Source organism: Setaria viridis, chromosome 9, assembly GCF_005286985.2.
Source record: "Setaria viridis chromosome 9, Setaria_viridis_v4.0, whole genome shotgun sequence".
Classification (NCBI taxonomy): Eukaryota; Viridiplantae; Streptophyta; class Magnoliopsida; order Poales; family Poaceae; genus Setaria; species Setaria viridis.
In genome coordinates this window covers 11,172,972-11,189,851 of record NC_048271.2, presented here as the reverse complement: position 1 = coordinate 11,189,851, position 16,880 = coordinate 11,172,972, and the positions used below count along the sequence as shown (strand labels likewise).

Sequence of the window (16,880 nt, the reverse complement as noted above, 5' to 3'; positions counted from 1 at the left end):
GAGCGCGTCAACGGATCGATTTATATGCCCATCTCCTACACCATTGGCTGCACGAGTTAAGATTAAGATCAGTTCACAATTTTGAATGCATGACCAACCATAAGTTAAGTGTCATATTATATAAATGCCAAGCACAGAATAACAAGTGATGGCAGGTTAAGCTATTAATATGAAATGCAATCCCTGATCCTTTCTAATTTCCCAATGCTCTACAGGCTAGAGGTCAAGCTGATCTGATAAACTAAAACTAATAGTGACCTCGAGTCTTCATTTGCGTCTGGAGAGATGGGTCAAAATTTTCGGGTATCAATGAGGATCTGGTGACAGAAATACGATCTTAATCACCACGAATTAACCCCACAGCAAGTACTCCTACCAGAGGAGGGCCGTGTGAGTTTCAGATCCAGCAAGCAGCTACACTACTGGTCCAGATGCATCAAGTCTACATAATTAATCCAGGGAAATCCAGGAATTAATCGCCCGATGCCGTCCTGCATCGCCAATAACTCGTGTCTCTATACACTGTCAGTAGGAAATAATCAGCCTAGATCCAGTACAGCTCTCTATAGCTTCCTAGGCTCATGCCACGTGACTGCTGAGACCAAAGGTATGGGCAGCGGTGGCAGCGTAGGGGTGTTTAGATACCAGGTGCTAAATTTTAGCACGTGTTACATCGGATGTTCGGATGCTGATTAGGAAAACTAGTCCATCAACCCGTGCTTCCACATGGGCTAATATTTTTTAGAAGCTATTGTATTTGAAATTATTTAGAAATTAAACTTGTAACTAATAATCAAAATTATTTACTTACTACTCTCTTATTTTTCAATACTTCAACATAATACTTATATAGATATGTACTTACCTTTGTCCAGTTGTGATTGATTTTTAATTAATAATTACTCTATGCACGTTTTCATCCATATTCGTACTTTTTTCATTTTGTATCACACCTCCAATCCTCCACACATTATGTTTAGCCTACAAATCAATATTTTTCATCGATTCCTCACATACATGTATAAATGGTCTAAATGGTGGCACTCATCATGTGTATATACTTTAACTTAATACTTTTATATTAACAATGACATAAATAGATAGTTTAGAATTATATATTAGTTTACTTTTTAACATTTTGGTATGATGCACATGAAGATAATTAGATTAATATTTAGGTGTTTATTTTAGGTTATTTTAATAACGACACACGTGGGTAACATAGATAAAGTTTTAGAATAATATTTTAACTTATGCTTTATAATGATGTATATTAGTAAATTGGATGAAGATTATGAGGTTACTTTAGATTATTTTTTATAATAGCTGAGCTTGATAATTTAGATATAGGTTTAGATCTCATTTTTGAATATTTTCACAATGACAGTGGTGGGTAACTTTTTAGAAAATATAATAGATCAATGGCTATGATTATTAGAGTTTATAGGATTGGTGTTTGATGTTTTTAATTTTTATGAGAATTTGTCTCTTTTTTCTAGATTGTCTCGTGGGAACTAATGCGGAGTCTCAAATGGAAAAAAATACAAAACTATTACTATAAGCTACCTCTTGTTTGTAAAATATTCGAACACAATACTTATGTAGATATATACTTAATATCTTCATCCAATTGTGATAGATTTTAGTTAGTAATTACTCTATAATATTCTCATCCACATATATAATCTTTAACTTTTCACTTTGCATCGCAGGTATGCGCTTGAATTTGTTTAATGAACCTAAGTTTGAGATAAATTTTAGCATATAAATCTATATTCTCATTACTTTATATCCTTATAAATGGTGACACACATCATGCGTATAGACCTTAATTATTATATCGTATACCAATAGTGAAAGATATAGATGATTTAGAATTATATATTGTTGTATATTTTTAACTAAGGTTATTTTAATAATGACATGTGTGGGTAATATAGATGCAAATTTAAGGGATTACTTTAAGTTTTTTAAGTAACGGTGGTAGGCAATTCAGTTGCAAATTAGGGGGGTCATTTTAAATATTATTTATAATGGCATAAGTGGGTAATTTGGATTAATATTAGGGGTTACTTTAGTTTATTTTATATATGGCAGAGGTGGGTAATTTATATATACATTTAGGGGGTTACTTTAGGCTATTTTTATAATGGTATTGGTGGGTAATTCTTTAGAAAACATAATAGATCCAATGTCTATGATGATTTGAATCTATCGATCGATGGTCAGATGTTTTGCTGAGAATTTCTAGGATTTCTCTCTCTTTTTAGAGTGTCCACCTAGGAATCCTAGGTGGCTTCACCTGAAGGCTTCAAAAGGAGCCTCCAATTAGTAATAATAAGATTAAACATGAGCTAATTATAAAACTAATTGCAGAACCCTAGGCTATTTCACGAGATGAATCTATTAAGGCTAATTAATCCATCATTAGCAAATGGTTATTGTAGCACCATATTGTCAAATCATGGACTAATTAGACTTAATAGATTCATCTTGCGAATTAGACTCCATCTGTGCAATTAGTTTTGTAATTAGCCTATGTTTAATACTCCTAATTAGTATCAAACATCTGATGTGATAGGTGCTAAACTTTATCACGTGGGAGCCAAGCAGGCCTTTACTCGTCAATCCGTTCTCAAACAGATTCATACAAGCACATGTGCAGTAAAACTTTAAAAACTCCTATGTGCTAGCTTTATATACATAGTACACATAAAGCATTAAGTGATTCTAGTATAGTTGTGATGATACCTTTCAGATCACCATACGTGCAATGGTGTTATGGCCTGTTTGGATTCACCTTGATTTTGGAAGATATATATAGCGTATATAGCGTGTGACACTATGCATGGTGTGAATGAGTGTTGAGCTTATCCATTTTCATAGTTTAGCAATTCTAAAGGCTGTTTTCCTAATGAATAATGTACTGATAACAGTAGTAATCAATGTTTTTGCATTAATACTCCATGACAAAGAATTATGTAAGTTTCTTATTTAGATAAGACATTATATTCTGACTGAAATATGGTACCTTATCTTCATCGATATACGACTACATTCCTAGCTCTTTGATGGGTAGAGGAAATTCAATATCTTGAGAGCTACGATTCAGGCTAAAATTCTTGTTTATTCTGTTACATTGACGGGCCAGTAGTTTTCTCATTTTTTCCTTTAAAATTTAGTTTTTGTCCTCCTTGCATACATCACACAACCCGCTCAAGTTTCCACAATATGTCCTTGATAAAAAATTATTTTACACCACCAAATCGTTTCACAAATTTTCATGACTCAACTTTTCATAACTTCTTTCCCATAGGGAGAAGTTGTGGCGAAAGGAAAAACGAGTGATGTGAACTTTTCAAAACGAGTGAGGAAAAACTTCATATTTTCATGACTCAACGCAGAATATCTGCACCCTGTAAAAAATTTTATACTGTTCCAGGCAATAATGAATCATCAGAAATAGTCACTGCATGAATATCTCTTCCTGGCAAAGAAGCAACGAATGCCGCTGAAGCAGGAGAAGCCAAGAACGCTGCTGAAGAATTTTGTGCTGTCTCAGGAACTTGTGCCATCAAAGGCTTGAGTCCATGCGCAGTGCAATATTAGAATATGCAAAGAATTCAACAGCTCCATACAAGTCTCAGTTAAGCCCATAATTCAAAGATAAGGATCAAAGGAGGAGGCCGTGCTCCTCGCTTCGCTATAAAAGGAGTCGACACAGTGCAGAACGAAGGCATCGAAGAAGTTCGCAGACCACAACCACCAGAAAGCCTCGCATACTCTCTGTGCCACCCTAATACTAGAATACCACCTGTAAATTAGCTCATCAAGTGTATCATAAGCGCCTGTAAGGTATTTTCTCGTTTCTTTACCTAGTGTTTGGGGTTTCCAAAAGGAAAAACCATATGTAAGCTTGATTGTTTTTTATTGTTTTAATGAAGTAGTTTCTTTTTAATATCCCTGTGTCCGCCGGTTTGATTGCTTGGTATGAGTCTCTATGCTAGGGACTTTATAGGAGAAACCTCTTCAATAGTTCTTGTCTATGCCGAGTCTGGCGATCATAGAGAACCATCTGATCGTAGAGAAGTGTTCCCTTCAGGTGGAACTCTTACTGTTTAGTTGCGCCTTTAGATAACCAGGGAAAGGGAGACTGCTTCTTAACACAATCTAACGATAAAAATGGTGAGTACCGAGTAGGATATTACAAGTCGAAGCTAACCGTCTGCTGCAAAAATTAGGTCTCGCAAGCCAAAAGATCCTGCGAAGAAAGATCATGCGTAATACCCTATATCCTATTTGGGATGTTGTATATTGCATCTTGCGCTTGGGTGTTGTTTAGTGTTGAGGATTTGGTCCTCTGTTGTGGTTCTATGAGGTCTTCACCTATCGATCTAGGGACCTCTGCTCTCCTTTATATACTTCAAGGGGTGGGATTACTAGTCGGTTACAAGGAGGAGTTCTAGTAGGATTACATGGTATGAGTCCTAGTAACATTAGAGGAATTCTTTTTCTTCCTTCCTTCCTTTCAGGTACTGGGATCTATCCCCGACAAAAAGATTGAAGCGTACGTAGTAGAAGATCGGCCAGATACTGTAGCGATGGATCTCCAACATCAGGCTAGCCGGGGCAGCAAGCATGCGTATATACATATATGGGATATACGAAGTGTGCAGGAACAGTGGCTATTTTCTGTACATACTGCGTGACAACAACATTAGGAGATGTTTGGATATATGGTGCTAAACTTTAGCCGTGTCACATCGGATGTTCGGATGCTAATTAGGAGGACTAAACATTAGCTAATTATTAAACTAATTGCAAGACCCCTAGGCTAATTCGCGAGATGAATCTATTAAGCCTAATTAGTCCATGATTTGATAATGTGGTGCTACAGTAACCATTTGCTAATGATGGATGAATTAGCTTTAATAGTTTCATCTCGCGAATTAGATTCCATCTGTGCAATTAGTTTTGTAATTAGCCTATGTTTAATACTCCTAATTAGTATTAAATATCCGACGTGACAGGTGCTAAACTTTAGCATGTGGGAACTAAACAGGTCCTTAGTTGAATATACACAATGAGACGGATGCAAACAGGCACAGGGACCACGGTTGCATTTGCATTCCGATCAATCTTTTCTGTAGGTACCTATCCATATACCTAACCTTGTGTTGTAGTTTATGCCGGGGGTGAGGTGACCACGCTGATTCGGGCAAACGGACAACCGGGGGCCTGGATCCTGAGGCGCGCGCGGGGAGTTCAAAGCTTCCGTGTCCGTGAGCGGATGTGAAAACAATTCCATCTGACGCGCGATTCGCCTCTGACAAGTGACACCTGATCCAAGTCAACCGTGCATCATGGAAGTTGAGAGTGCAGATCAAGATCGATCCATCGATTAGATTGGGGTCTAATAACTTGAGACGGCACAGAACGGAGAACCCGAGCTTGACGATGCATTTAAAGGTTGGCCGCGGGGAGAGCAGAAATTCTAGGTGAGTTCAGTGGCCAAGCAACCTCGACTGATGACTCGAGAGTGAGCGGTCACGTCGGTCCACTGTGACCGACCGACGACCGGGCCAAAAGGTGAAGGTTGCCGGGGCGGCGCTAGCTGCACAAGCCTCCCAAGTCTCCCCCCGGGTTTCAATCAGATCCTCCGTGTTCATTGTTGAAGTACGCACAGGAAATTGACTGGCCCTGGCTCTGTCTGCAAGGATCAGGGAGCCGTCGAATCAAGTTCGTTTTGGCTTGTACACAGCTTTCATTCCTGCGACTGGGAGTAGTTGGTGGGCATGCCATCCACCCCCTTGTTTCCCAACATTGAAGCCACCACTTTCTTTTCTTTTCTTTTACATCAAGGTTTAGGGTTATTCAGCATACAATGGATTTGCAATTGTTGGATACAAATAGACGCTCTAGCTCGCTAAAAAAGCGTATGATCTTATACCGTGCTGCACATTGCACTACGACTGGATCGAAGCATAGGGTTTGAGTTGCGCCTAGTGGAACTTATAGATGTAGGTTCGTATTTCGGTTTTCCTGTGACAACACCATATGCCTTTTTTTTTATGAATCATATAGTACAAACGCAGACACTCATATACACGTACACACACTCACCACTACAAACACATGCGCGTAATCCTACCCCTATGAGCACCTCCGAAACATTGAGTTGGCAAATCCTCGAGATTGATGAAGACACCACTGGTGCCTCGCTGTCGACGGACACGTCACCTACCATTCAGTAGTGGAGGGAGGGGGGCTGAGGGGGGCTGGCACCCCCAACATCTGGTGCCCCCACAATACCTCCTCCATTAGCTAGATAATCTCTAACAATTTACTAGCTATGCTTTTTATTCTCCCTCCGCATTTATCTCAACGATATTTATTTTATTTAGGATTATTCTTCCTTTTATCTTCTCATTTCATGTCCTTTGTCTTTATTATTACCGTGATTCTTTTTTATCCTAGAATTAGATTGACCGGTGGAGGTTAGGCACCAATGTGTAATTAAATTTTGTTCCCATATTCTGATTTTTGGCCTTCTTTTGTATTGTAGAATAAATATTTTTTGGTTATTATCTACACTCTCGTTGTATATATATTTCATCATATATGATTTATTGTTGTCGGCTTAAACAACCCCCCTATGCTCAAAACCTGGCTCTGCCCCTGCTACTATTGAAAGAATCGCATTGGTAACTCTGATGGGCAGGTTCTACCACAAAAAACCTTACTAGCTGAGCTACGCTCAGTTCGCTCCCTCACTCTTTAGAATGATGCCTGACCACTACATCTTGCACTACAAATTAAATTGCTGAAGAAAAAGTTCAGGAATGCAGACTTGGTTGCACTTAGGCTTCAATTCAAATCAGATGGCAAAACCTAATGCAGAATTTCAGAAAAGCAGCTTTACCAAATAAACAATTAAAATTGTACTTGGAACTTGGGAGGCACCCTAGTCTAAACTAAGACTTGACCGTCTGAAACCATGTTATTTTGGATTTCCAGTACTGCCGGTATTGGACCCAGCCTTACTAGAAAACAAACAAAAAATCCATAATATATGCACACCGTTTTTCAGCCGTGTAACTTTTGTTTCCTCTCCTAGTGATATGCTACTTGTATTTGTCCTTTTTTTCTCTCTAGGGCTAACATCATCATGCGGGGGTAACTTTTCTAACACAGATAGCAGGTTATTGGAGGTACTTTTATTTCTCCCAAATGTCTCCAAAAGCTGATGCTCTCAAGCCTGAAAGCAACAATGCACTTCCGATGGAATCTTTTTCCCAACCGAAAAAATATTGTCTCGACTAGTTAAATTTAAAACGAATGTCCATGCTGATAGTTATTTACCATTTTATTAAAGTTTGAACTGATAATTTTTAAAAAGATCTAAACTAAGAATTGTAAGAAAATGGAAAAATGGTATAGAATTCCCATGAACATATTTTACAAGAAATTCCGTAAAACCTCACGTACCAAAAAGAAAAAATGATCCCTCATCCTTTTGTATTGAACTTGAATTTTTAATGTAAAGATGGTCACTGAAATTGCCGACATTGGCAACCATCTCAATGGCTAGATCTGGTATAAACGGTAGTGACATCTTGGATCATATTTTTTTTGACCAATTGTTTCGCTTTTGAATTCATGTTTCCACACAAGCAAACAGGCTAAACGCTGAATTAAATGAATTCTATGTTTGGTCGTTTCGTGTCTGTGTCACTAAATTTCATTTCATTCACCAGGCCCGGAGCCGCCGAGCTCCAATGGCACGGCGACACTGGGGCATCAGCTGAGACGGCAAGCAGAGGTGGCGCGCTGGCACTGGAGCAAGCTTTGTCTCCACAGCCACCACAATCACCAATATTAAAATAGCACTGGCACCGAGTTTTTTCTAGTCCAGTCCCTTTCCCAGTATTATTGCACGATAAACTTTTGGAGAAGATATTTTGAAGCCCAAACCTACAATGACAAGCTTGTTAGGAATAAGTTAGTAGAGGGCTTGATTTCTAAATATCAATAGGAGGTAAGGTTCATTCATCATAGAACAAACTAGATGGTAAGGTTCTTTGCTGGGTCACCATATACGTAAGGGATAAATGGAAGGTTAGGGAGGCATGACGACCCATATGGTGGTGTGAGGAATGGACACTGAAAAGGATTTGGATACCGATAGAAATGTGTTAGCAGGGCGGTGGCGGTAGGAGTTCCAAGAGATAATTGGAGGAGCGGTGGCGGAGGACGGATGAAAACTGAGTTCTTGGGTACAAGGTTGGTGCTTAATTAATACGCATCCGTGGGTGTTTATTAAATCTCTCACTGCAAACCTGCAATCGCGATGCACAAACGCAAGTGGTTCCCCCCCAGCGTTTGACTGAACTGACCCGGCACGGGGTTGATGAGCGGCCGGCCGCAGAAGCAAGCGAACTGAAGGAGCACCCGTACTGAAACTTGACATGATGAAACACAGACAGGAGCTCGATCATTTCCTTATGAGTATTTGATCAGAAGAAGGAAAAAAAAATAACAGCTTTTGGGTTGCAATCAGCGTCCGACAATACCCATGGGCCATTGCTCCCACATCGCGGCAGGCAGCCATCCGCGAGCACCAAGAGCCAGGCGGAAGGTAGCTAGCGCACCAGAAAGAAACAGAAGCAAAGAAAGAAAAATGTCAGAGAGCCTCAACTAACCAATGGATCGACGCCGTCTCGCTCTCGCGATAAGCTAGTTAATCGCCTCTGCCGGGGCGATTCGCGATTAATCGGCTGTCTACGTTCTTAACTGCAAGAACAGCATGGACCACCGCTTCTAAATCTGCTCAGTTTCAGTTTGAACCGAGTGGAGATCGACCTACTATTCTGGGGGGATGGATCGGGGGGGACCTCATCGTCTGCCAGCTTTTGCCAGAGACTGAAACGATAAGAATACCTGAATATGCCGTGGTCTTCTGTTTGCATCTACGCATGCGCGCGTTATCGCTGGGATTCAGAGGGCATGTGGGATATCAAATGGGCGACAAAGATCGGCACGCCTACCACCTAAACACCCGGTATAAAATTTATATGGTGGGCATGGTCGAGCTGCAAATGGACTGACAGAAAGAGCATGATGATGAGGTTATTTCAGGACAGGACAGGCAACAAAGTGTATCTCTGACATGGACAGGAGTTGTAGCAAATGGAAGCGGCCTATGGGATTGATGCGGCGGCTGACAGCCTCCTCGTCGCCTAGCTATACTAAGTGTCGGTTTTGAGAAACTGGATCCCGATTTCATGTGGACTCCGTTTAACTGAAACGCAACGATGGATTCAGCTCGTTACACGATGGAATGGAGGGCAATTGTGCAGTGCAGGAGGTGCCACTGACCAAAGGAAGCTTTTGTGGCGACATGCCGACATGTATGGGAATTATCTGTCCATGTGTGTGAGCTTCAGGTGCTTTGTCATACGGAAACTTCATCGTGAACACGATGCAGTTGCAGTCCATCGTGCCTAGCTCTACCGGACGGGACGGGACGGGTAGTTCTGGGCCATTGTCTTTTTTTTTTAATTAAGGATAAAACATCCTGCCTCAACCATTCACAAGTGAATGTTTACAGGCACAGAAATAAACAAGAAGCAGCACTTAGACCACCATTACAGCATAAAGCACTTAAAACAAGGTTTTCAGAAAAACTGAGATTAAAAAGGCTTGAAGTCTATTCCTGAAATTTGTTTATTTTGCTTTCTTTGAAACCCATATTTGTTTGTTTAGATGAGTTTTTGGATCGACCTAGTGACATCCCTATGCCGTAGTCGCAGGGAAAATGATGCAGCAGATAGGTTTCAGAAAGAACCGTAGTGCAACCTGAAAGATAGAACGAGTACCTGGAGCCAATCATTTTGAAAGCGCTGGGCGTGACAGTATGACGTGCCAGCACGGAAGATTATGTTTGTGATCCCGGCTCGGTAAACCCTTTGGGCTTTGATTAGTCAATGCTCACGAGGAGGAGGATTCGGCCCGGTGCAATACAGGCCGATGTCTGTATATATTGTTACGGCCCATCTCCTTGGTAACGACTTTGGTTTCAGAAACAATGTCACTTCATTTTTTAGTAAATTATACCCATCGATCGTATAACAACTTTGGTATACATGTATGCATATATGATTATTATATATGTATTTTTCCATCGTGATAGGTGATGCGGACGGTTTTATGCATGTAACCCTCTGTATCTATTTTTTTGTGGCGAGCGCGATCAATCACTGGGCATGCAGAAGCTGAAAGCGGGATTCAGGTTTGGAAAGGGCATTATGCTAGTGTAACAAAAGCGGAAAGATACTTCTCGTCTTGCACAGATGAAAGGAAAGTAGTGCCATACACATGCAAGAAGCCTCTAGGAGAGGGTCCTCCGCTCCTCTGCAGTACACATCAGCTTTTTTTATAGGCCGTCGTTTTTTTTCCTGGACTGGCCCATGCATTTTACCACGCATGCATCCATATCATAGCATTTTTATTGGTGAATTTTTTTCCTATAAATCTTCTTAAAGACGACCTCCAAAATGTTTCTTGCCCCGAGACTTGGAATGAAAACAAAAAACACATCAAAGTGAGCATGTGAGTGCATGTTACCAACTAGTGCTAACCTTAAATCGATTCGTTAGGCTACCTCTACTCATTGATCCATAATATGTAAAAAAGGCCACCAATCACTCGGTAGTGGGTGGCTTAGGTTCTCCTATGTTGTACTCTATCGTTTCAAAATTTATGTCATTTTGATTTTTTAGATACATACATTTTGTTATGCACATAAATAAATATAAGGTTGTTTAGATACATAACAAAATATATGTACCTAGAAAAGTCCAAAATGTAGTGGCTGCCAACTGTTTCTTAATTTATTTATTTTTATGCGTGGTTGATAATCTTAATTTAAACGAGGCAAAACCTAGTGAGAGGTGGGGATAGAAACAATACTTAACTAAGCTGTATTATTAAACAAAGTACTCAGAGCAGCAAAAGGAATCTGAACCGATAAATACTGGAGCAATCAACGAAGTGGCCATGTGGACCTGCACTAAAGCTACAAAGCTAGCAGAAGGGATAATGGGCTCTCGATGTCATTTGGCGCCATCTCCATTTTCTTAGCGGGCTTCTATTTACTACACGCTGTCGTTGTGACCTAAACTTTATTTTCATACGCAATGCAATACAAATAACAATATGTAGTTTTGGAGACACATCAAATCACACTTTATCTACTCCCTACGATTTCAAACTGTTAGGCCATTTTGACTTTTTTAAATTTACATCTTTTACTATGTACCTTACATAGCGTATATCTATGTGCATAGAAAACTATATATGAACCTTAAAATATCAAAACGATGACCTACAATTTGGGATGGAGGTAGTAGTTATTAAGCAAAAATGACCGTTAAAATGGGTGAAAAACTGAATAATTCTAATGATTAGTTGGAAAACTTGGTGGCATTGGATATGCAAGCAAATCAATACTGATTAGAGAGGTTTGGACGTCGAAGTGAACCATGTAGCAAGTTTAGAGAACTAATATGCAAATTTATAGTTTAAGAAGTTAGCTGATACCTCGGAACAAGTTTTATAGACCGCTAGCATACTTTACCTATTCGAAAATGAAAAAAAGAAAACCATTGGTTCCTAGTGGTTGCTAGTTGGTGAGTACTAGCAGCATGTACTCAGGTAGCTAGCCTTGTGCTACTCGAGCATAAAGCCTAGTAAACCTACCCAAGGACATGAAAGGAAAGGTAAACCCAGCCACGCCCACCAGGACATTGTTTCTTCACATCTGCAACGAAAGGAATGGTGCAGTTCCATATACGAGCATGAATAATGGATGGTAGTACTCGCATCGGCTGACCAGCCTGCTGGTACGCATTCTAACAACTTGTTTCCTCTTACTTATGATTACTTGTCAAATTTGCACGAAGGTGTTGTCGATCGTCAGGAGAGACGTATGAATGCTCTCATTTTTGCTGTGTGCAGCTAGCTGATGTACGAGGTCGAGATCGGCAGCAATGGCCCCATCGCTGAGTCGGGTGTCAGAGTTCTGGACCACATGGGGGCTCCGGATCACTTGCTACCTCAGCTTCTCGGCCCATGTCCTCCTCGTCGTCTTCGCCAGAAGCCGCCGGCACGGCACATCCCGCTGGCAGCGCGGCGTTCTGTGGCTGGCCTACCAGACTGCAGAGATTACAGCGACGTACGCCCTGGGCGACCTGTCCCTCTCCGGCACAGACGATGACGCAGCGTCGCCGTCACGGCAGCAGCAGCTGATCGCGTTCTGGGCGCCGTTCCTCCTGCTGCACCTGGGCGGCCCGGACAACATCACCGCCTATGCCCTCGAGGACAACCAGCTCTCAGAGCGCAAATGTTACGAGATCTGCGCGCAGCTCGTCGGAGTCTTCTTTACCTTGTACAATTACATATACCTCGGAGGCAGCAGGGCTCTGCTGGCGGCCTCCGTCGTCATGGCTCTGCTGGCTCTTGCCAAGTACGCCGAGAAGGCGTGCGCATTGTACCAAGGCAAATTAGGCAACATGCGGAGCTCGAGCGAAGGCATGTCGTCGTCTCACATGGACCTTTTTGTATCCTCAAGCGGAAGAGGAGTCGATAACGAGCAAGCCCTGCTGTATGCTCACAAGCTGTTCCATTTCTGCAAGCGCGCCATGTTCGACTCTTCCGTCCACATGCCGGCCGACGACGACTCTTCCGGCGGTGGCTATGCTACCAGCGTCAAGATCTTCTCCTTGGAGTGGAAGGGCATCTTCAAGGTGGTGGAGATGGAGCTCTCCCTCATGTACGACATCCTCTACACCAAGGCGGCCGTGGTCCACACCTGGAAAGGCTATCTGCTCCGCCTCATCTCGCCGGTCGCCACCGCCGCCGCCGCCTCCCTGTTCTGGACCTGGGCCTACCCGGAGCATGGCCTGGAGCCGGCCGACGTCCGCTTCACCTACATCATGCTGGCCACTGCCTTCCTCCTGGATGTGCTATGGCTGGTGAGGGCACTGGGCTCCAGCTGGACCTACTCGTTCCTGACAGCTCAGCCACCGGAGTTGCTTTGGCTTCAGCACGAAGTTGTTTGCAGTGGAAGGTGGCGCCGGCTCCATCGCATCCTGGCGTCTCTGGATCCGTGCTGGCTAGTCTTTGGCAAGGATCCAGCCAGCTACAGGAGGTGGTCGGGCGTCACTGGGCGCTACAACTTGCTGCAGGAGTGCACTCGTCGTGCTGATGGTTCGGATCGGGTACCTTCGACGAGCAGCCACAAGTTCTTGACCTCCTTATTCGGGTGCCAGAAAGAAGATGTCAAGGAGATGCTGTTCCAACGGATAAAGCAAAGGTTGCCGCTGTCCAAGGACTACCAAACTCACCCGGAGGATGCCTACGACATGGTGGATATCACGACACGCTGGGGTCACGTGGCTGTCAGGAAATTCCCGGACAAAAGCAAACTCAAGGACCTGGAGCTCAAGCTGAACTTCGGGCGTGAGTTCCAGGAGGACGTCCTCGTATGGCACATTGGCACCTGCATCTTCCTGTACTGCACTGACCAGCCGCTCACCACAGGACCCCTTGTGAAGGCGATCGAGGTGCTGTCGGAGTACCTGATGTTCCTGGTAGCTGCGCGTCCACACATGCTACCGGGCCTCGTGCTCCGAAGCCTGTTCGAGGATACCTTCAGAGCTTTGGGCCAAGAATGGAAGAAGACATGCGAGGCTGAGAGCAATGGCCGCAGCTTTGGAGCCAGGAGAGAGAAGCTTGCCATGGCCCTGCACGAGGAATCGCTTGAGAACCAAGGCCGGAGCCGGCGCGAGCGCGATGGCAAGAACCTGCTTATGCTGGACGGAATCGAAGTTGGCATGGAGCTGCTGAAGTTTCACGACGAGCACATGCATCAACTGCTGGAGCTCGTCTTCGACGTGTGGGTGGATAAGCTCATGTACGCGAGCACACGGTGCAGCAGGGAATCCCACGCCAAGCAACTCAGCCGCGGCGGTGAGCTCACCACCATCGTGTGGATTATGGTGCAGCACGCTGGCCTGTTTCGCATTGGGGAAACTAACGATCAAACAAGTGACAGGACTACTTATATCCCCAAAAGGGGTGAAGAGGAAAGGACGAAGAAGAAAGAGGAAGAGGAGAAAAAGAAGGCAGACTATCCAACTCCGTGTCCGCGTCCGATTCCACCTCCAGCACTACATACACCAGGGCTTTGGCTTGAACCAGCTCCAGATGATCTCCCATCGTATACAACATGGTCTGAACTACCTCCACAGCCTGAACCGAAACCAGAGCCTCCACGTGCACGGCCTGATGAACCGAAACCAGCGCCTCCGAGCCCAGCGTCTATGTTATCTGAGAGGGCCAGGAAACGAAGGGCACGGACTACCACGTATGCTACGCTGTATCCAGCGTAATGTCAACAATAAGATCTTCGCGGTTCGTTCGGCAATGTCAGAAATCCCGTGCGCGCGCGCGTGCGTGTTGTGCTGTGATGGCTTTCGTTTGTGTGAGCATCATGTCAATGCATTACTATTTGTAAAAAAAATAAAGAATATAATGATGCCAATCATTTGTCGAGTATTTGTTTGTGCCACGGGCTTTAATTTGACAGCAAACGAACTTTAAAGGAATAAATATAAAATAATATGCTGCCTACAATGGACTGGAAAATGTATACACTACCACATAATGGAGATTCCGTGAGGGTTCAGGATTTTCGTGAGAGGTATGAATAAACCCTCATGAAAATTGTCTTTTTCGCGAAGGCTACACACAAACCGCCATGAAAACATATATTCCTGGGAGGTACGAACATACCCTCATGAAAATCCATTATTTTCGTGAAGGTGCTTTATGAACCGCCACAAAAACAAAGTTATTCCAAACTCTCATGAAAATTGATATCCCGCCACGAAAATAATGCGGTGGCGTCAATTTTTTCAGGTTCGTGCGTCGGGCTTTTTTTTTCCAAGTTCCGCGCTTGTTTCCAAAAGCCACGCGCTTCTTTTTCAAGGCTCGGCCCACCTCAGCGCCTCTAGCAAAACCCTAACACCCTCTCCTGGCCTCCCCATCCCCAGACCCGCCCGCCGCCCTCAACCCCCTCACGCCGCACCATCACCCCCCGCGTTGCGCCTCCACCCGACGCCGCGCTGCGCCTCCACCCCCTGACACCGCACCCCCACCTGACGTCGTGCCTCCACCCTCGCGGGGTGGAGTAGTCACGAAAATGAAGGTTCCTGGCAGCTTCTGTGCTATTTCCATGATTTTTTGTGAGAGTTGTTCACCATCAGGAAATATTTTCATGCAACAGGAAAATAAATTTTCGTGAGAGTTGTTCATCGTCAGGAAATATTTTCGTGAGAGTTGCTCACCTCCAGGGAAAGGTTTCGTGCAATAGGAAAATGAATTTTTGTGAGAGTTGTTCACCGTCACGAACTATCACTAGTAGAGAATTGGCTTTCGATCCGCCCCCTTTTGTCCCGGTTTAAAGTTGGCCCGGGACAAAAGGGGGTGCGCCGGGGTAGGCAAAATTGGAGGGGAGCTTTACTCCCGGTTGGTAATTGCAACCGGGACTAAAGGCCCCCCTTTAGTCCCGGTTGCAACGGCTAGCTGGGGGGCGTCGGTGGCGGGACCCTTTTATCCCGGTTGGAGAATCCAACCGAACCCTTTTATCCCGGTTGGAGCCACCAACCGGGATAAAAAGGTTAGTCCCGGTTGGTGCCTCCAACCGGGATAAAAGGGTGTCCCTTTATCCCGGTTGGAGGATCCAACTGGGACTAAACTTCCAACCGGGACAAAAGGTGTTCCCTTTTGTCTCGGTTGGAGTTTTTAACCGGGATAAAAACTCATCCCCCACTATATCCCGAGATAGAGACTTTCTTCTTCCTCCAGCCCGAGCCAGTCCAGCACATTGATAGAGAGCTGAGCTTCACCTACTCTCCGGTGGTGCCCAAGCAAGGGAGGTGCTGCCCGAAGTTTTTTCCCTCATTTTCGTGGGAATTTGACTCAGCCAACACAAGTGTTGCGAAGGTTTGCTACTTCATCCTCGTGTTATGCTTTGATTTATGCTTTGGAGATGGAAAGATTATTTGCTACAATGTGATGATGAAGTAGAAAAATGAAGAGGTATTTTGAGCTAGAATGTTAGGGAGATTGATGTGTCATATATAGTATGCATTATTGCAGTGGTTTAAAAATGATGCTACCTTGTCTAGACGGTTTATCTTATCAAATTCAATATGGTTTTTTAAATCCATATACTTGTTGAACTTGCATACCGTGTTCATTTCGGCGAGAATGTTCTTCGCCGAGCAGCAACGTATGTCAAGAAGGAGGTTCGATTCTATGAGAAAGAGTGGATACGGACATCGTGACCGTGTCCCCTTTTCCGTAGCATCTAACCTCTTTCATGACGAAGTGCGGTGCCGCCCAGCTGAGGACATCCTCGCGAAATGAACACGGTCTTCAAGTTCAACAACTTCTGTAGTGGTAATGAAAGAATTTTTGTACATAGATGACTTCTGCTACTTGTTGAACTTGCATACCGTGTTCATTTCTGCTACGATGTTCTCCGCCGAGTAGCAACGTATGTCAAGAAGGAGGTTCGATTCTACGAGAAAGAGTGGATACGGACATCGTGACCGTGTCCCCTTTTCCGTAGCATCTAACCTCTTTCATGACGAAGTGCGGTGCCGCCCAGCTGAGGACATCCTCGCGAAATGAACACGGTCTTCAAGTTCAACAACTTCTGTAGTGGTAAGGAAAGAATTTTTGTACATAGATGACTTCTGCTACTTGTTGAACTTGCATACCGTGTTCATCTCTCCGAGGATGTTTTCCGC

General features: G+C 43.7%; 1 protein-coding gene across 1 annotated transcript; it reads left to right on the top strand.

The window, feature by feature from the left end:
* The first annotated feature begins 11,716 nt into the window (after nt 1-11,716).
* LOC117840364 (uncharacterized) lies at nt 11,717-14,670 on the top strand. The gene is made up of 2 exons (XM_034720872.2): nt 11,717-11,903; nt 12,019-14,670. The coding sequence occupies exon 2, from the start codon at nt 12,051-12,053 to the stop codon at nt 14,451-14,453; it is 2,403 nt and encodes an 800-aa protein (XP_034576763.1). The 5' UTR covers nt 11,717-11,903; nt 12,019-12,050; the 3' UTR covers nt 14,454-14,670.
* The last annotated feature ends 2,210 nt before the right edge of the window (nt 14,671-16,880 follow it).

What these genes read in the sequence shown, in the direction of transcription:
- LOC117840364 (XM_034720872.2), top strand. Translation starts at nt 12,051, where the DNA reads ATGGCCCCATCGCTGAGTCGGGTGTCAGAGTTCTGGACCACATGGGGG.